At 50.3% G+C, this 16868-nt stretch overlaps 1 protein-coding gene across 1 annotated transcript; it reads right to left on the bottom strand.

Moving 5' to 3' along the window:
* Positions 1 to 15429: 15429 nt before the first annotated feature.
* Positions 15430 to 16215, bottom strand: LOC126204345 (uncharacterized). Its single transcript, XM_049938723.1, has one exon. The coding sequence runs from the start codon at positions 16213 to 16215 to the stop codon at positions 15430 to 15432; it is 786 nt and encodes a 261-aa protein (XP_049794680.1).
* Positions 16216 to 16868: the final 653 nt, after the last annotated feature.

Genomic DNA, 16868 nt, shown 5'->3' with positions numbered 1-16868 from the left:
GTTTCCTTGCTGTGTCATTGTAACAGAAATTGAGTTGCACACTAGCAGTAAAATTTACATGTTAATGACATTGCAAACACAATCAGTAACAACCTTAATCTCATAGTAGCTCATATAGTTAGCTATAATGGACTCCTTGTAAAACACTAGATACAGTTTGGCAGATTTAGCTTAGTTTTCAAAGTGGTGTGGAAACAATTTGCTTCAAATGTTAAATATAAAATTGACTTGAGAAACCTCAAACTTAAAATTGTGCGATAACAGCATCAGTGAGTCACAGTTTGAGTAAGGTGTAACTAAAGTGTATGGCAAAATGGTTCATTGGTGGGATACTGGGAAAATAGATCACCAAGTAGATAGTTGCAAGTGTTTTCCAACAATAAGAAAATAATGCACAAGTGTATATGAACATGAAGCCATACTTAACATATGTAAAGGGCAGTGTGAATAGTCACAACTTTGATGTATGGGAGAGAACGATGGAGATAGAAAACCAGAACAGGTATCTATCTATGCATCATACTTAGATCAACTGCAAAAGCAAGATTAAACTAATTTACAGTGTGTGGAGAGGCATTTAAGCAAATTATTCTTTCTACCCATTTCTGATAAATACTTCACTATGAACTCTGGTATTCGTATTTCATTAATCTTAAAATGTTTTTGGGCACCTTTCATCCAGAGACTGGTTGGATGCAGCTGTCCACGCTTCTCTATCCTGTGTGCAAGCTTCTCCATCTCAGTAATTGCTGCAACTAAAATCCTTTGGCATCTGCTTAGTGTATTCACCTCTTGGTCTCCCTCTTTTTCCCCTCCATGCTTCCCTTCAGTACTGAATTGTTGAATCCTTGATGCCTCAGAATGTCCTATCAACCGATCCCTTCTTCTAGCGAAGTAGTGCCACAAATTACACTTCTCCCCCTCCCCCCCCTCCTCCTCCTCCTCCAATTCTATCCAATACCTCCTCATTAGCTAGGTTTACCTACCCATCTAATCTTGAGCATTGTAGCACCACATTTTGAAAGCTTCTATTCTCTTCTTGTCCAAACTATTAGTCATCCACATTTCACTTCCATACACGGCTACACTCCATAAAAATACTTTCAGAAATGACTTCTTCAGAAATGTTTTTTTGCCATTGCCAGTCTACATTTTATATCCTCCCTACTTTAACCATTATCCATTACTTTGCTCCCCAAATAGCAACTCATCTGCTACTTAGTGTTCCATATCCTAATGTAATTCCCTCAGCATCACTTGATTTAATGCCACTACATTCCATTACCCTAGTTTTGCATTTGTTGTTCATTTTATATCTTTCTTTATACACTGTCCATTGTGTACAACTGCTCTTACAGGTCCTTTGCTGGCTGGCAGAATTAAAATATCCTGGGCTAACTCGTTTATTTCTTCTCCAGATTTTAATTCCTACCCCAATTTTTTTTTTCATTTACTGGTTGCTCAATGTTGAGATTGAATAACACTGGGGATAGGTTACAATCTTATCCCACTCCCTTCCCAGTCACTGCTTCCCTTTCATGTCCCTCGACTCTTATAACAGCCATCTGGTTTCTGTACAAATTGTAAATAGCCTTTCGCTTCCTGTATTTTACCCCTGCCATCTTTAGAATTTGAAAGAGAATATTCCAGACTTTCTCTAAGTCTACAAACGCTAGAAATGTAGGTTTGCCTTTCCTTAGTCTAGCTTCTAAGATAAGTTGTTGGGGTCAGTATTGCCTCACATCTGAACATTTCTACAGAATCCAAACTGATACTCCCCGAGGTCAGCTTCTACCAGTTTTTCTATTGTTAAAATACCAGAGAAAGAAAGCTGCTACTCACCATATAGTGGAGATGCTGAGTCGCGAAAGGCACAACAGATTCACACAATAACAGCTTTCGGCCATTAAGGCCTTTGTCAGCAGTAGACATGCACATGTGCGTGTGCTCGTGCTCATGCAATTGCAACTTGCAGTCTTGGAGAACTGAAACCACACTGCAAGCATCAGCACAAATGCATGATGGCAGTGGCAACAGGGTGGGGGTAAAGAGGAGGCTGGGGTGGGGAGGGGGAGGGATAGTTTGGTGGGAGTGGTAGACAGTGAAGTGTTCCAGTTTAAATGGAGGGTAGGAGAGGTGGTGTAGAGGGGGGAGGGGGTAAGTAGCAGAAGAAATGACAAAAAGAAGAAATTAAGACTGGGTGTGGCGGTGAAATGATGGCTTTGTAGTGCTGGAATGGGAACACGGAGGGGGCTGGGTGGGTGAGGAAAGTGACTAACGAAGGTTGAGGTTGAGGTGAAGGGGGGGGGGGGGGGGGGGGTTGTTATGGGTGCGTAAGATGTATGGCAGAGAAACAGATGAGAACTGAGAACTTTTATGTTCTTGTTGAAGTCTGAGGGTAGTTTGCCTGCCTCGTACATCTTGCTCCCCAGGTGGTATAGTTTTATCGGGAATGGCTTTCCCTAGGGTATCAGTAATTCCAATGGAATGTTGTCTACTCCTGGGGCCTTCTTTTGGCTTAGGTCCTTCAGTGCTATGTCAAATTCTTCACATGGTATCATATGTCCCATTTAATCTTAAACTACATCCTCTTCCATTTCCGTAATATTGCACTAGAGTACACTGGCCTTCTATAGTCTCTCTGTATACTCCCTACACCTTTCTGCTTTTGCTTCTGGTTGGTTTTCCATCTGAGTTACTGAAATTCATATAAGTTGTTCTCTTTTCTCCAAAGGTCTCCTTAATTTTCCTGTAGACAGTATCTATGTTACACCTAGTGATATATGCCTCTACATCATAACATTTATCTTCTAGACACCCCTGTTTATCTATTTTGCAGTTCCTATCACTCATTTTTGAGATGTTTGTATTCTTTTTGGCCTGGTTCACTTCCTGAATTTTTGTATTTTCTCCTTTCATCAATTAAATTCGGTATCTCTTCTGTTACCCAAGGATTTCTACTAGCCCTCTCCTTTTTACCTACTTGATCCCCTGCTGCCTTCACTTTAATCTCTGAAAGCCACCCATTCTTTCTCCATTGTATTTCCTTCCCCTATACTTGCCAATTGTTTGCTAATGCTCTCTCTCTCTGAAACTCTCTACAATCTTTGTTTATTTCAGGTAACCCAGGTCCCATCTCCTTCAGTTCCTACCTTTTTAGTTTCTCCAGTTTTAATGTACAGTTGATAATCAATAAATTGTGGTCAGTCAGCATCTACCCCTCGAAAATCATTAAAATTTAATATCTGGTTCCTAAATCTGTCTTAGCATTATATAATGTATATCTCCCAGTGTCTCCTGGCTTCCACCATGTATACAGCTGTTTGTCATGATTCCTAAACAAAGTGTAAGCTATAATTAGGTTAAGCTCTGTGCAAAATTCTATCAAGTGGTTTCCTCTTTAATTTCTTATTCCCATACCATATTCACCAACTACTTGTACTTCTCTTCCTTTTCCTACTATTGAATTCTAGTCCCACATGACTATTAAATTTTTGTCTCCCCTAACTATATGAACAACTTTTTTTTTTTTTTTTCTCCATACATTTCTACAACCCCCTAGCCATCTCTGGAGGTAGTTGGCATATGAACATGTACCACTGTGGTAGGTGTAGGCTTTGTCTCTCTTTGCTGCAGTAATGGGTTAACTATGCTGTTCATAGTATGTTACTTCTCCTTATTTTCTTATTGATCATTAAACCTACTCCTGCATTACCTTTATTTCATTTTGTATTTAGAACCTTGTATGCACCTGACTGGAAGTCTTATTTGTCCTGCCACCAATTCATTAATTAGCATTATATCTAACTTTAATCTATCCATTTCCATTTTTAAATTTTGTTATCGACCTGCCTGATAAAGGATGTGACATTCCATGCTCTGACCTAGAACACAAGTTTTGTATCTCCTGATAACTACTCCCACCTGAGTAGTCTCTGCCCAGGTATCTGAATGGTGGACTATTTTACCTCTGGAATATTTTACCTGAGCACATGACATCATTCAACCATACAGTAGAGTGCATGCCCTTTGGGAAAGTTAGAGCTGTGGTTTACCCCTCCATTCAGCCAGTCACAGTACCAGCATAGCCAGGCCGTATAGGTTGTTACATGGCCATATCAATCACTGGGATGGTTGCCCTTGATTTTATTGAAAAATGCTCCTGCCCCTATTCCAGAACCATATGTTCATTTGTCTTGCCAACAGATACCTCTCTCCTGAGGCGCACAAGCCTCCACGCCAATGGCAAGGTCCACGGTAATAGTACCCAAAACATAGATTACATGTCTATTTGTAGCAGACACTCAATATTGTCGCTAGGTTTGGATGTTTACTGGTTGTAAATAAAGAAATAGGATTGCTGTAGAACAGTGCTGCCATATTGCTTTGTGACACACACATGAAAATGGTAGGAGGCTTCCTTACTGGATCTCAGGTATATTTTAAACATCTACCAAAACTGCTTCTTTAAGTTTAAGGGTTAGTATTTGCTTCTCACAAGATCCCCAAAATTATAATTGTTAGTATGATGAAATGTGTTACTATATCTATTCAGGAAAACAATGTCATTAAGAAAATCTGTAAGGTTGTTATAATAGTGAATTCTAGCTTTGCAGCCTATTCTTACTCAGTTAATACTTAAATATCAACTAACACGAAATACAAGAATATGTACAGTATCTTCTTCTAACACACTTGGGTACCAGATTATGATGTAGTTGCTGTTTCAGTGAATTTATCTTAATGTAAAGTACATGGCTACCCTTGAATTTATAGTACATATTCATTTGCATGTGTTGTGGTGTCTGTTTGTCGAATTGTAAGTGATGCCTTGGGAGTGTAAATTTGTCTCAATAGTTTTCAGTTAGCTATGTGAAAAGACATGGTTGTGGAATAACTTCTAAATTCATATGTATAGTGATGGAAGTTTCTTCCAAATCGCTAGTCACTTCCTTGTGTGTTTCATGGTAGGACATGTCATGTGCACCAACTAGTTCGTCTCTCTGTGTCTGTGTGTCTGTCTGTCTGTGTGTCTGTCTGTCTGTGTGTGTGTGTGTGTCTGTCTGTGTGTGTGTGTGTGTGTGTGTCTGTCTGTCTGTCTGTCTGTCTGTGTGTGTCTGTCTGTGTGTCTGTCTGTGTGTCTGTCTGTGTGTGTGTGTCTGTCTGTGTGTGTGTGTCTCTGTGTGTCTGTCTGTCTGTGTGTGTGTGTGTGTCTGTCTGTGTGTCTGTCTGTGCTCTTCCAGGGGAAGAGATGTTTTAACTCCGCCATTGCTGGTCCCAAGCCCAGATGAGAAAGGAGGAGGGTTGGGTGCAGTGCCTAAGCTGTATCCCATAAAAACAATGACAGTAAATGTTAAGTATACAGTGATATAGTAGGTGAGGTGTGTAAATGAATGACAGAAGTGTGGTGTGATGTGATGTAAGAACATAAAATTAAGTAGATTACAAAAAAGATGAACGCATATCTATGATGTTACAGGTCAATGATATGACATTATTGGACAGAAACATTCAAAATCTTCTAGTATTGACATTTTTAGTAACTCATACATGAGTTGGGTACAGAAGAAACATGGTTAAAGATGAAGTACTGGAAGGCTGTAAAATCGAGAATGATTTGATATTTCTACTTAGAGGAAATGGCAAATGCTGTATTTTGACAACAAATGCCTGTGGAGGTGATATGCCTAACAAATAACAATTGTGTATAGATTTCCATAAAATGTCTCTGTAGAACTTACCTTGTGGGTGGCAAATGACAGGGCTGTCATTCCATGCCTCCCACTGTGTATGCACTTCGAAAATATGTGGTACATATGCATAATCATGAGAGAGAGTATGAGCCCAACAAGGAACAACTATAGTTGAATAATGCATGAACGTTGAATGAAATTTAGGCCTACTTATCACATCCAAATTCGTATTATATATTGTATAAAAGAGGACTTCCAGGAAGGTGCCATGGTTAAAGTTATAGACTAACGGAAGTCATAGAAATTGTAGAAATATGTTTACACCACAGTAATGCCAGCTCAGCTTAATGCCATTGTTGCTTACTTGAGTCAAAACTGAGTAAATTGGTAAAGACCTTCTTGCTACTGTAACCTGCTATTAGCAGCTAAGAATGTACTAACAATGTACTTAAATTTGACACTAAAAAGTAATTTTTGCCAATACATAATTTGTCTTCATGTTAGTACTTCACAACATACATTACTACTTGCCATGTAGCTAGGACTACTTTGGTCTATGAAGGTAGATTATTCGTTCAAAGAATAGCTGCTTACATACGTTTTAAAAATAAGGATTCACGATGTTTAGCTTTCTTAAATGAGTTTAACTACATTTTGATATGTAGTGATGGCGGCTGCAGCAGGGGTGATGATGATGCCCAAAGGAAAATTTTGTCCTTTTCTGTGATAAGGCGTGAAACTAAAAGTACCAGCATTAAAATCGATTAATGAGTAAATGGTTGTCTTATCAGCTGTCATCATTAGAATCATACAGCAGTGCAACTAGGTAAGACTGCCTTGAGTATAGGAGCAATTGTATTAAATATACGCTTTGTTCTGTAGGATTCTACTGCTGAAATTGTTTCCAGCTTTTTGTTGACAGTGTCGTTTGATGGATTTTTTTCTCAATCCAATTTAAAAGAAACGTAACCGGCATTGTTCAGTAGTAGAGGCAGAATAGTGCTCCTTGAAATTGAAGCGTAGAGAAATTGTGATGTGCTGCAGTGGTAGTGAAACGCAGGCAACAAGTGACGGTAGCTGTGGGTATAGGTTTTAGGAGATGGGTGGAATGTGTATCGTGCTGTTGACATTTTCCACATTATATAGGACTCAATTTACAGTCTTTGTTGTGGATGTCAGTTATAAAATGATAGTAAACACATCACACACAAACTGGGGACGTCCAGCTTGTACTAATAGACTTAGAGATTAATCTCTGAATTACTTACCGCTTAGGTCAGTTGATCTTGTCGAACTATTAGCAATGTTTAAATAGTTGAACACGTGGTTGGTTGATACACATCACTTGCTTACTTCTGACAGCAGTGTGTATAGCGTTAAATCTGCAATATCACATGCTTACAATAAGCACTGATTTCAAATAGTCCCATGCAGAGAGCAATTCATACACACAATACAGTTCAGTTCAGTTTACTGTTACTAGGTGGCAGGTGCTCTGCTCTTAGTTTCACAACGGTGGCACTAGATGGCATCCCCATGCACTTATTCACGGAAATATGTACATTTCGACATGACAGGAAGGTAGTGTGTGTGTGTGTGTGTGTGTGTGTGCTAGCAGGTAAGAGGGACTTGAGACGTTTGTGTAATGAAAAAAAAAAAAAATGAAAACGTGGGGTATCGTATCGTTAGCATGATCGGTTTCAGTGCATCATATTGAGACCCAACTAACACTGTGTCAGTTAACTGACACTGTATACATCATTTCTCAATGACAAGTATGTGTAATAGTTTTGTAATGAAAGGTAGATGTGATCCGTTTACCCTTTGTTTTTATTTGTGAAGTAGACACTAAAAAGATGAAGCCGGAGCGTAGTTTCAGCTGCAGTTTATTGTTAAACTATACCGAAATGTAGTGGGCTGTGACGTATTACCATGCACAAGGCACAAATTGTTCGAAAAGTTCACACGTTCAGTAAGGAACATAAAATCTCGTAGTCTGCCCCTAGAGCAGGTTTGCTTTCTGGTCAGTGTCATTGTACTTCGTACTTTTAAGAATGACACTTATTTTACAATTTGCAACGTGTCAAACGACAAAAGAACCAGGAGAAAAACATCAAAGGTTGGCTCTTTCAGGGTGTTTTAATGTAGAAGAAAACAATACAGCGTAAATTCGTGAGAGTCTGGCCGCAGTGTATTTAGAAGTAGGTTGCCTGCAAAGTGTTTGGGAAGTGTTGGTGTACATTGATTGCAGACCGAAGTAATGAGTTACGAACAACTTCACTAAAGAATCCCCGCAACAAGAAAACGTAATTTGTTTGGCAGCAGTAGTATACAATAGAGTAGAACATGCTGCAAGAGACTGTGACACCTATTTCTTGTGACACAGGTATAATGGTGTGATAGATTGGTATGAAAGTTGCGTGAGCAGATGCCATAGACATTAAATTGGGAAATGTATGTCTCCTTAACGTGCTAAAGCGAGTTTCGACGTCTAAAAGGTGTAGAAATAGATACGGCAACCGTAAGAGGCAACCATAAAGAAATAATAGATGAACATAGTGCAGTAACGAATGAGAAAAGTGATGCCCCAGTTTGGAATATCGGAGAGGCTGTTGTAGCTAACGTTGTACTGGACGTGTTAAGTTGCATAAGATGAAAAGGTGTTATAGATAATGGGGATTGTGGGGCCGGTGGCGGTAGGCGGCGGCGCGCGGTAGCGGAGCGGTTGTGGCCGTTTTGTTTTGTGTTTTGTATTTTGTGCGGCGGCCGACGGTTGGTTTCTCATGTTTCTGGAGACTCTGTTTGTTTGCTTGCTTTGCGGATGGCGCGTCTTGTTTGTTATGTGTGTGTCCTCTCTGTGTGAAAGGGGGACGGGGACGTTGAGACGTGGAAGTGGCCGGCGGGAATTGGGAAGGCGCGGTGGCGCCTCGGAGACGGCGGCGGCCAGCCACCCGTGGTGACGTCGTCCGGCTGTTTGTTTGTGTGTATTTGAAGGGGTGGGGTGGGATGACGTCGATTGTGATTGTTGGCGAGAGCGGCTGTGTACGGGAGGGAGGGTGGGGAATTGTGGTGGTTGTTTTAACGGGGCTAGAGAGAGAGGCTGGGCGGCAAGACCGACAAAAGTTTTGCTCGCGACGGAGAGATGTTAGTGGCCCTGAAAAGGGCCGTTTTTTTTGTGTTGCGCGCGTGCGGTGCCGTGCCGCGGCTAAGCGGTTTAGGCGCGCTCGCCGCGGATGCGGCGCGCGAGCTGGATGTCCTTGGGCATGATGGTGACGCGCTTGGCGTGGATTGCGCACAGGTTGGTGTCTTCGAAGAGGCCGACGAGGTAGGCCTCGCTGGCCTCCTGCAGGGCCATGACTGCGGAGCTCTGGAAGCGCAGGTCGGTCTTGAAGTCCTGGGCGATCTCGCGCACTAGGCGCTGGAACGGCAGCTTGCGGATGAGCAGCTCTGTGCTCTTCTGGTAGCGCCTGATTTCTCGCAGGGCGACGGTGCCCGGCCTGTAGCGGTGGGGCTTCTTGACGCCGCCGGTGGCGGGCGCGCTCTTCCTCGCCGCCTTGGTGGCGAGCTGTTTGCGCGGCGCCTTTCCGCCGGTGGACTTGCGGGCCGTTTGCTTTGTGCGGGCCATAGCGGTTAGCGGTGCGTGCGGTAGCGAAGCGTCCGGTGCTGCCTTGACAACGGGCCCGCGCGGGCCCGTGCTGCGCTTATATGCCCTCGGTGCGCGTGGTGGGGGGAGGGCGGGCCAGAGTCTATATAGGGGGGCGGCGCGCGCTCACGGCGCACCGTAGCCGACTCGCTAGCGCCGGGTGAGGAGCTGCCGCTTGTGCTTTTTTTGTTGCTTGAGGAGGAGGAAGAATGACAGGCCGCGGCAAGGGAGGAAAGGGGCTGGGCAAGGGTGGCGCCAAGCGGCACCGCAAGGTGTTGCGCGACAACATCCAGGGCATCACGAAGCCCGCCATCCGCCGCCTGGCTCGCAGGGGCGGCGTGAAGCGCATCTCTGGTCTGATCTACGAGGAGACCCGCGGAGTGCTGAAGGTGTTCCTGGAGAACGTGATCCGCGACGCGGTGACGTACACTGAGCACGCCAAGCGCAAGACTGTGACGGCCATGGACGTGGTGTACGCCCTGAAGAGGCAGGGGCGCACCCTGTACGGTTTCGGCGGTTAGGCAGGCAGCCGGTGTGCTGTGCTGTGGCCTTCCCGCGGCCGTGCCGTTGCCCGTGCTTGGTGGGAGAGACGAAAAACGGCCCTTTTCAGGGCCACCACACTGTTCGGAAATTGAAAAGTGCGAAAGGGTCTGTGTTGCCTGCCTGCCTCTGTGTGTGTGTGTTTGTTGTTGTTGTTGTTGTTGTTGTTGTTGTGCGCCTCTGTTGCTTTGCGTGCGTGCGTTCCGTTTGGAGTTTCGACGTGACGTGTGTGATGATGGATGCGGGAGGGCGCGGCTGAGTCCGGTGTGTGCGTGGTTTGTTTGTGGCGCGGGCCGGATCATCGATCGGATCAGCTGTTTGGTTTGGTTTGGTTTGTCCTGTGCCTGTGTGTTTGGAGAGCGCGCGCGGCGGCCCGCGTGTCGTCCGTCGTCGGGCCGTTACGCGCTCTTTTAATTATGAACATATTAACAATGATCACATCACATTATTGGTGTATTGATGTCGTTGTCGTTGTTTGGAACGCGACTGTGCGTGCGTGGAGGGGTGCAGAAAAAATGTGTGTGTGTTCGGCCACACGGGCTGTGGACAAGATGGCGGACGTGCGCCGGCGCTGTGGACGTTGTTGTAAAGTGCGGCGAGGACGACGGAAACTTTGCTTTGGACGTAGGTTTGTGTGGTGGCCCTGAAAAGGGCCGATTGTTGTGAGGCGAGCCGGCAAGGCAAAGGCGCGTTTGCGTTTGCGTGCAGGGAGCACGCAAGCGCAGCGCCGCGGTCCCTGTTTAGGCCTTCTTCTCGGTCTTCTTTGGCAGCAGGACGGCCTGGATGTTGGGCAGGACACCACCCTGTGCGATGGTGACGCCCGACAAGAGCTTGTTGAGCTCCTCGTCGTTGCGGATGGCGAGCTGCAGGTGGCGCGGGATGATGCGCGTCTTCTTGTTGTCGCGGGCCGCGTTTCCGGCCAGCTCGAGCACCTCAGCCGCGAGGTACTCCATGACGGCGGCGAGGTAGACGGGCGCCCCGGCGCCGACGCGCTCGGCGTAGTTTCCCTTGCGCAGGAGGCGGTGGATTCTGCCGACCGGGAACTGGAGCCCAGCCCTGCTTGAGCGGGACTTTGACTTGCCCTTGACTTTGCCTCCCTTTCCGCGTCCGGACATGGCGTTTGGCTAGTGGCGTAAGCGCTAAACACGTAACCGTAACGGTGCGAGCCGCAGCGAGTCGAGCAGCGGAGTGCGTGCGTGTGCCGGCGGCGGCGGGGTGGGGGTCCCTTTATGGGCTCGGGTGCGGCGGCCGGTTGCGCGCGCGCCCCATTGGTCGGCGGCCGCAACAGGGCGAGCTGGTAAAGGTGCGGTGTTGCGGTAGCGGCGGGTGCCACTGTGTGGGGAGACGCTGACTAGAGCGGAGCGCTTGCTGCCTGTTGTTGTACGTTCGAGATGCCGCCCAAGACTAGCGGGAAGGCCGCCAAGAAGGCCGGCAAGGCGCAGAAGAACATTTCGAAGGGCGACAAGAAGAAGAAGCGCAAGAGGAAGGAGAGCTATGCCATCTACATCTACAAGGTGCTGAAGCAGGTGCACCCCGACACGGGCATCTCGTCGAAGGCGATGAGCATCATGAACAGCTTCGTGAACGACATTTTCGAGCGCATTGCGGCCGAGGCGTCTCGCCTGGCGCACTACAACAAGCGCTCGACCATCACGTCCCGCGAGATCCAGACGGCTGTGCGGCTCTTGCTGCCTGGCGAGCTGGCCAAGCACGCCGTGAGCGAGGGCACGAAGGCGGTGACCAAGTACACGAGCTCCAAGTAAGGAGGAGGTTGTTACTTCGGCTCTTGGAAGGAAGGAAGGAAGGAAGGAAGGAAGGAAGGAAGCTCCCTCCGTTGCGAGAGCGGCAAAACGGCCCTTTTCAGGGCCACCAAATTGCCTTTGCGGGAAGAGCGGAATTGTTTGTGTGTGTGTGAGTGAGTGAGTGAGTGAGAGGGGCGGCATAGCTACCCGGTTTGGTTGGTTGCGAGGCAGCTGGTGGTGCTGCTGTGCCGTGGTGGTGTGGTCTCGAATGTGGTTGTGGTTGTGGTTACTGGGGTACGGCCGCGAGGGTTTGGTTGCCGCCGGTGTGACGTGGAATGCGTGCACGAGTCTTGGCGTGGTTGTTTGTCGACACACAGATAGATCGATAGGAGGTGTTGGTGCTGTCTGTGGCGCTGATTCATGTCTTTGTCTCCGTCTGCCCGGTTAGTCACGTGACTGCAATTGAAAGTCCTCGCGATTGATTGATTGTTGGATGTCACCGTTACGGCCGTCTGTTGTCACATCATACATGATGGCGAGGGTGAAATGTTGTGTTGCCGTCGACTATTCCCTTTGCTGTACGGCGCGTTGGTGTGTGTGTGTTGGTGACGTTTTAAATGGACGTGTCGTACTATCATCCATTACGAAGTCGCCAAGAAATGTACGGGCGGGTGGGGTAGGCGACACGCACGGTGGTGTACCTATTTGGCCCTTGATTTGATGATAGCCGTTTCTGCAGTTTGACTGATGATTGATTGGACTGTTGTGCGCACGCACGTCATTCACGGTGCACGTGTGTTCGGTTGAGTACAGTAAGCGTGAGGCTAGACGACGACGGTCGTTGTTTGTTGTTATGGGCGTACACGCGTTTCGTTGGTCTGTGTCCCCCGGTGTGAAATGGCAGGTGTGTCGGTGATGTGATCCGATCCGGCGGCTCTGAGTAACTGTCAATATCGGCGCGGTACACCGGCGTCATGGCAACGTGTCGGTGTTCACACCAGTCGCACTGTGGCACCGTCGGCGCCGCGAACGGTGACGAAAGGCTGACCTTTGATCGGTCGAGTGTCGTGTCTGGGCAGAACGTGTGGAATGAGCAAAACTGTTGGGGACGGAAACAATGGTGGAGGAGGGGAACGGAAAGTAATAAAACAAACAAAATGGAGAAGCAATCACCGGAAAACGAAGCAGGGAAAAACGGAGAGGCGCTGTCTATAGCAACGGAACGTTCCCGTGCATTGCAGCCGCACTGAAAGGCGTTTACGGCGCGGCTGCAGGTGTCGGCCGTGGTGACGGCTGAATTGCATTGCCTTCCCGGATGAAACGTTCGCCGACATGGCTCGGAGGAGGAATCTATGAGAATGCGTTGCCCTTGCCTGCCGTTTCGTGTGCCCTCCTGTTGTGTACGCTGTTGTTGTCCGGTGTAGCGAAGGGTGTGTATGTAGGGGTGTGTGTGTGTTTAGTGGGGAATTGGAAGGTCGATAGCTGCCGTCACGGTCAAGATAACGCAGTCAAAGGTGTCGCGAAAAAGTGTGTTAGCCGTGGTTGGTTGGTTCGTGTGTTTTAAAGAGAATGGACGAGAGAGAGAAAGTAGGTGGAGAGTGCGTTGCGTGTTGCCTAACTGCGTCCGCGAATATGGCAGTAGTTGGTGGTGGGCGTGCCCTTGCATGTGGCCCGGAAGGCGTGTCCGTTTCGCGGTAGTGGCACCGCTGCTGGCATATTCGGGAGATGGGAGGGGCGCGAAAGGAGAAAGGAGACGCGGAGGCTTTTAAAGACGGGGAGGGCGCGTGTGGGTGGCTCGCGCTGCGCTCGGCGGTTGTGTTTGTGCAACAAATGTGTTGCCGGGAGGGGACCGTTGTTGTGGTGCGGTTGTAGCCTCAGACGCGGCCGGCAGTGAACGTGAGACGACGGATGCGGGCCGGGGCGGCGCATGTCGCCGGTGCCATGCCTTTTAAGAGCCGCGTGGTCGGGGGTGTGCGCACCGTGTGTCGTGTTGCGAGACAGCATCATTTGTGCTGCGTGGCGTGGCGTGGCGTGGGGGCGAGGAGAGCGAGCCGCGCGGTGTGCTTGTGCGCCGGAGAATGGCACACTGCGCCTGCCCGTTGAGGAGGCCGATGGCCGTGGTGTGGTGGAAATGGAGCGCGTCGGACGTGCACCAATGAGAAAGAGAAACAAAGCGGCGACAACGAACGAAAGGGGGAGGGAGGCCATTGTGTCACATGCGGCGGTGGGAGGAAAAAAAAAAAAACAAACAAACAAGAAACGAAGACGTAAGAAAGAGGAGAAACAACAAAGAGAATGAGTCGTGCGTTCGCGAGGGGGGGTGCGCGTGTAACTCCGGTACGCGCAGTGCCGGAGCCCAACGGCTGTGTCGTCGACGCCAGTGCTTGTCGGCCGAATGGGTGCGGGAATAGAGGCAGCGTCGGCACGGAGAAGCAAGCAAGAAGGAAGGACGCACGCGCGCTGCGGCGTTTGGCGCGGTTTGCGGCTGGCGCCTTTGGTGGCAACGGCCGGGACAAGCAGCGGTGTATGGTGGTGTGCGGGGCGGACAGGGGCGGCGGCGGTGGTGGACTGGGAGGAGGCGAGGCGGCGCCGACGGTGGCGTGTGGTACGGCGAAAACGGGACGGACGGACGGCGGATGTTGGAGAGGCGCCGCGCACGCAGACACATGGAAGGAAGGAAGGAACGAACGCAAGGGAACAAATGGAGGGGGCGAATGTGGAGATGCGGGCAGGCGGTGGTGTTTGTGGGCATGTGGTGGGGAGAAGGGCGGGGGCGGGAGGACAGAGGCGAGGCGACTGCGTGCTTGCTCGCTCGCTCGCGTGTCTTTTGTTTTTGTGTTTGTTTTTCCATCGTTTGGTCGCCTTGGAGCCTGTCGGTCCCGTCCGTGTGTGGCCACGCTTCGGGTGCGTGTATGTTTGTACGTTTCGTTTGTTCGTCTTCTGCAGCAGAGGCGGTGCGCGGCAGTGGGAACGCCTGCCTGGCGGCTGGGACGGCCAGCAAATGCGGTTGGATGGGCGGCCACAGCACCGCACCTGTGCCCAAGGAGGCGACGCTGGCGGCGGGGCCCCCTCGGATGCGGCCGGCTGGGGGCTGTGTGCGCTGCCGCTGCCGCTGCCGCCGCCGCCGCCGCCGCCGCCGCCGCCGCCGCCGCCGCCGCCGCCGCCGGTGCTGGTGCTGGTGCTGGTGCAGCAGCAACAACGACGAACAACGAGTAAGCAAGAAGAGGACGAAGCGGATGGCTGGTGGGTGAGTGCATTTATTTAGGCGGTCGACAAGGCAGTGCGTGATGTGGCGTTGTGACGGGGGTTTGCTCACGTGGCCTCGTTTGTGTTGATGCGCAGGAAGATGAGATGCGGGCAGACGCAGACGCGTACAGAGAGACGAGCCCGGTCTGCAGCAGGATGTGTGGCGCGGCGCGCCGAGTGCAGAGCAGCGCGCGCCGCCTGGGCCGGGCTGGGCCCGCCCGGCGGCGGGCCGCGCTGTTGTCGCGGACGTGAGCGCCCCCTGGCGGGTGGTCGGAGGCGGCGCGGTGGACGTGTGTCCGGTTGGCCAGTGCACATTGCGAGTGGCTGGCTGGCGGTCGGCGGCGAGACGGGAGAGGAGGTATGTGTCGCGGGCGCCTTTGCTGCGCTGCGTCGTTGCGTGCCTGGGCGTGCGCCTGTCGACTGTGTGTGACTGTGTTGGGCGTTGTGCCACGTACGTGTGTGCTCGGCCGAAGGCGTCGGAAGAAAAAGAGAGAGAGAGACGGGCGGGAAAGTGGGTCGGTGTGCGTGCGTCGCCCGTGATGCGATGATGTCGCGTCATGTCATGTCATGTCTTTGCGAAACGGCTGCCGAGAGGTGTGTGGTGGCGAGCGGGAATGTGCGTTTGGTGGTTGCCGGCCGGCCGGCAGTTGTTGGTGGTTCCTCCTGTGTGGTTGTTTGTGCTGCTTTGATGGCAACGTGGAAGGACGCCGGTTTTTCCGTGCCTTGCGTGTGGTTGTGTCGACGGTGACTGGTTGGGGGTGTGCGCCGATGCACGTGCCATGTTGTTATGTTTGGGTCGTGAGTGTGTTTTTGGCTGTGTTGTTGTGTACGGGAAGGGGGAGAGAGGAGGAGGCGGCGGCGGCGGCGGCGGCGGCGGCGGCGGGGGTGATAGTGCGTGCAGTAGTGCCGTTGCGACGGGCGTCGGGTGGAGCCGTGCGTAGTGGCGGAAAGGTGTAGGTTGCGGGAAGCGAGCCCGTCGCGTGTCGTCGTCGACGACGGGGTCGCGTGCGCTGTGAATCGAGAGTGGCGGGAAAGGGGCAGCGTGCCGCTGTGTCGTGGTCGTTAGCAGAGGCCTGTGTGCCTGTCCGTTTGTTTTCTGTCGGACGCTTGGTGCGAGGTGTTTGTTTTGTTTTGTTGCCGCCGCCGCGGTTGTTTTTGTTTGTCGGCTGTGCTGTGTCGGTGGGTCGGCGAGCTGTTTTGCGGTGCGTGAATGTGTTGGTGCAAAAGTGGCGGCGGCGTCATGGCTGCGACCGCGACGAGCCGCGGGCGCGCCATTGATGATGTTGAACACAGAGCGGCTGTGTGCAATGGGAGGCCTTGTGTACGGGTAGCGGTGTTGTCGTACGTGCATCCGGCCCGGTGCGGAAAGCGCCGTTGCGGTTGCGGGTTGCCTCTGGTCGCGACGTGTGGTGCTCGGCTTTGTGGGTTTTTTTGGTGCCCCTTTGGCCGGTGGGTGGTGTTTGTTGTTTTGTGTGTGTGTGTGTGTGTGTGTGTGTGTGGTCGGTCTCTTTGGCGCTCGGTATATATCTGCCTCCTGCTCGGTCTTGTTGTCGACGTCGTCTGTAGTTTTTTGCGGCTTGCCGACGACCGACCGACCGAACTACTACCTACCTGTGACAGCTACGTGTGGCGCCCGAAGGTGAACGTAACGTGACCTCGGCGCCCTTAGCCTAACCTAAGATGTCCGGCCGTAAGGTAGGTGCGGCCACCTGACGCCTCACGTCCGAACGCTTAACCTAACTTTGACGCCTAACCTAACTTTAACCCTTAACCTAACCCACGTCCACCTAACGTAACCTAACCTAACCCAAGCGACGCCAACCCTAACCTAAGGTGTTGTACACTGCGAATGTCGAAGGCATGTTATAGTCTTAGGTGGAGAGCACTACACGCAACAAGCGGCTACACGGGTAGCAGGGGTTGTGTGGCGTGGGCTGGGCGGTTTTGTTAGGTTAGATGGCCTTGGGCAAGTACAGAAAGGGGGCAACAGCAGCCTCAACGGGT

The sequence above is a fragment of the Schistocerca nitens genome, chromosome 9, assembly GCF_023898315.1.
Source record: "Schistocerca nitens isolate TAMUIC-IGC-003100 chromosome 9, iqSchNite1.1, whole genome shotgun sequence".
Classification (NCBI taxonomy): domain Eukaryota; kingdom Metazoa; phylum Arthropoda; class Insecta; order Orthoptera; family Acrididae; genus Schistocerca; species Schistocerca nitens.
The sequence above is the reverse complement of the archived record's forward strand: the minus strand, read 5'-3'. Positions and strand labels throughout refer to the sequence as shown.

Excerpts from the sequence above, each read along its gene's own strand:
- LOC126204345 (XM_049938723.1), bottom strand. The coding sequence starts at position 16,215 with ATGCACGTACGACAACACCGCTACCCGTACACAAGGCCTCCCATTGCA.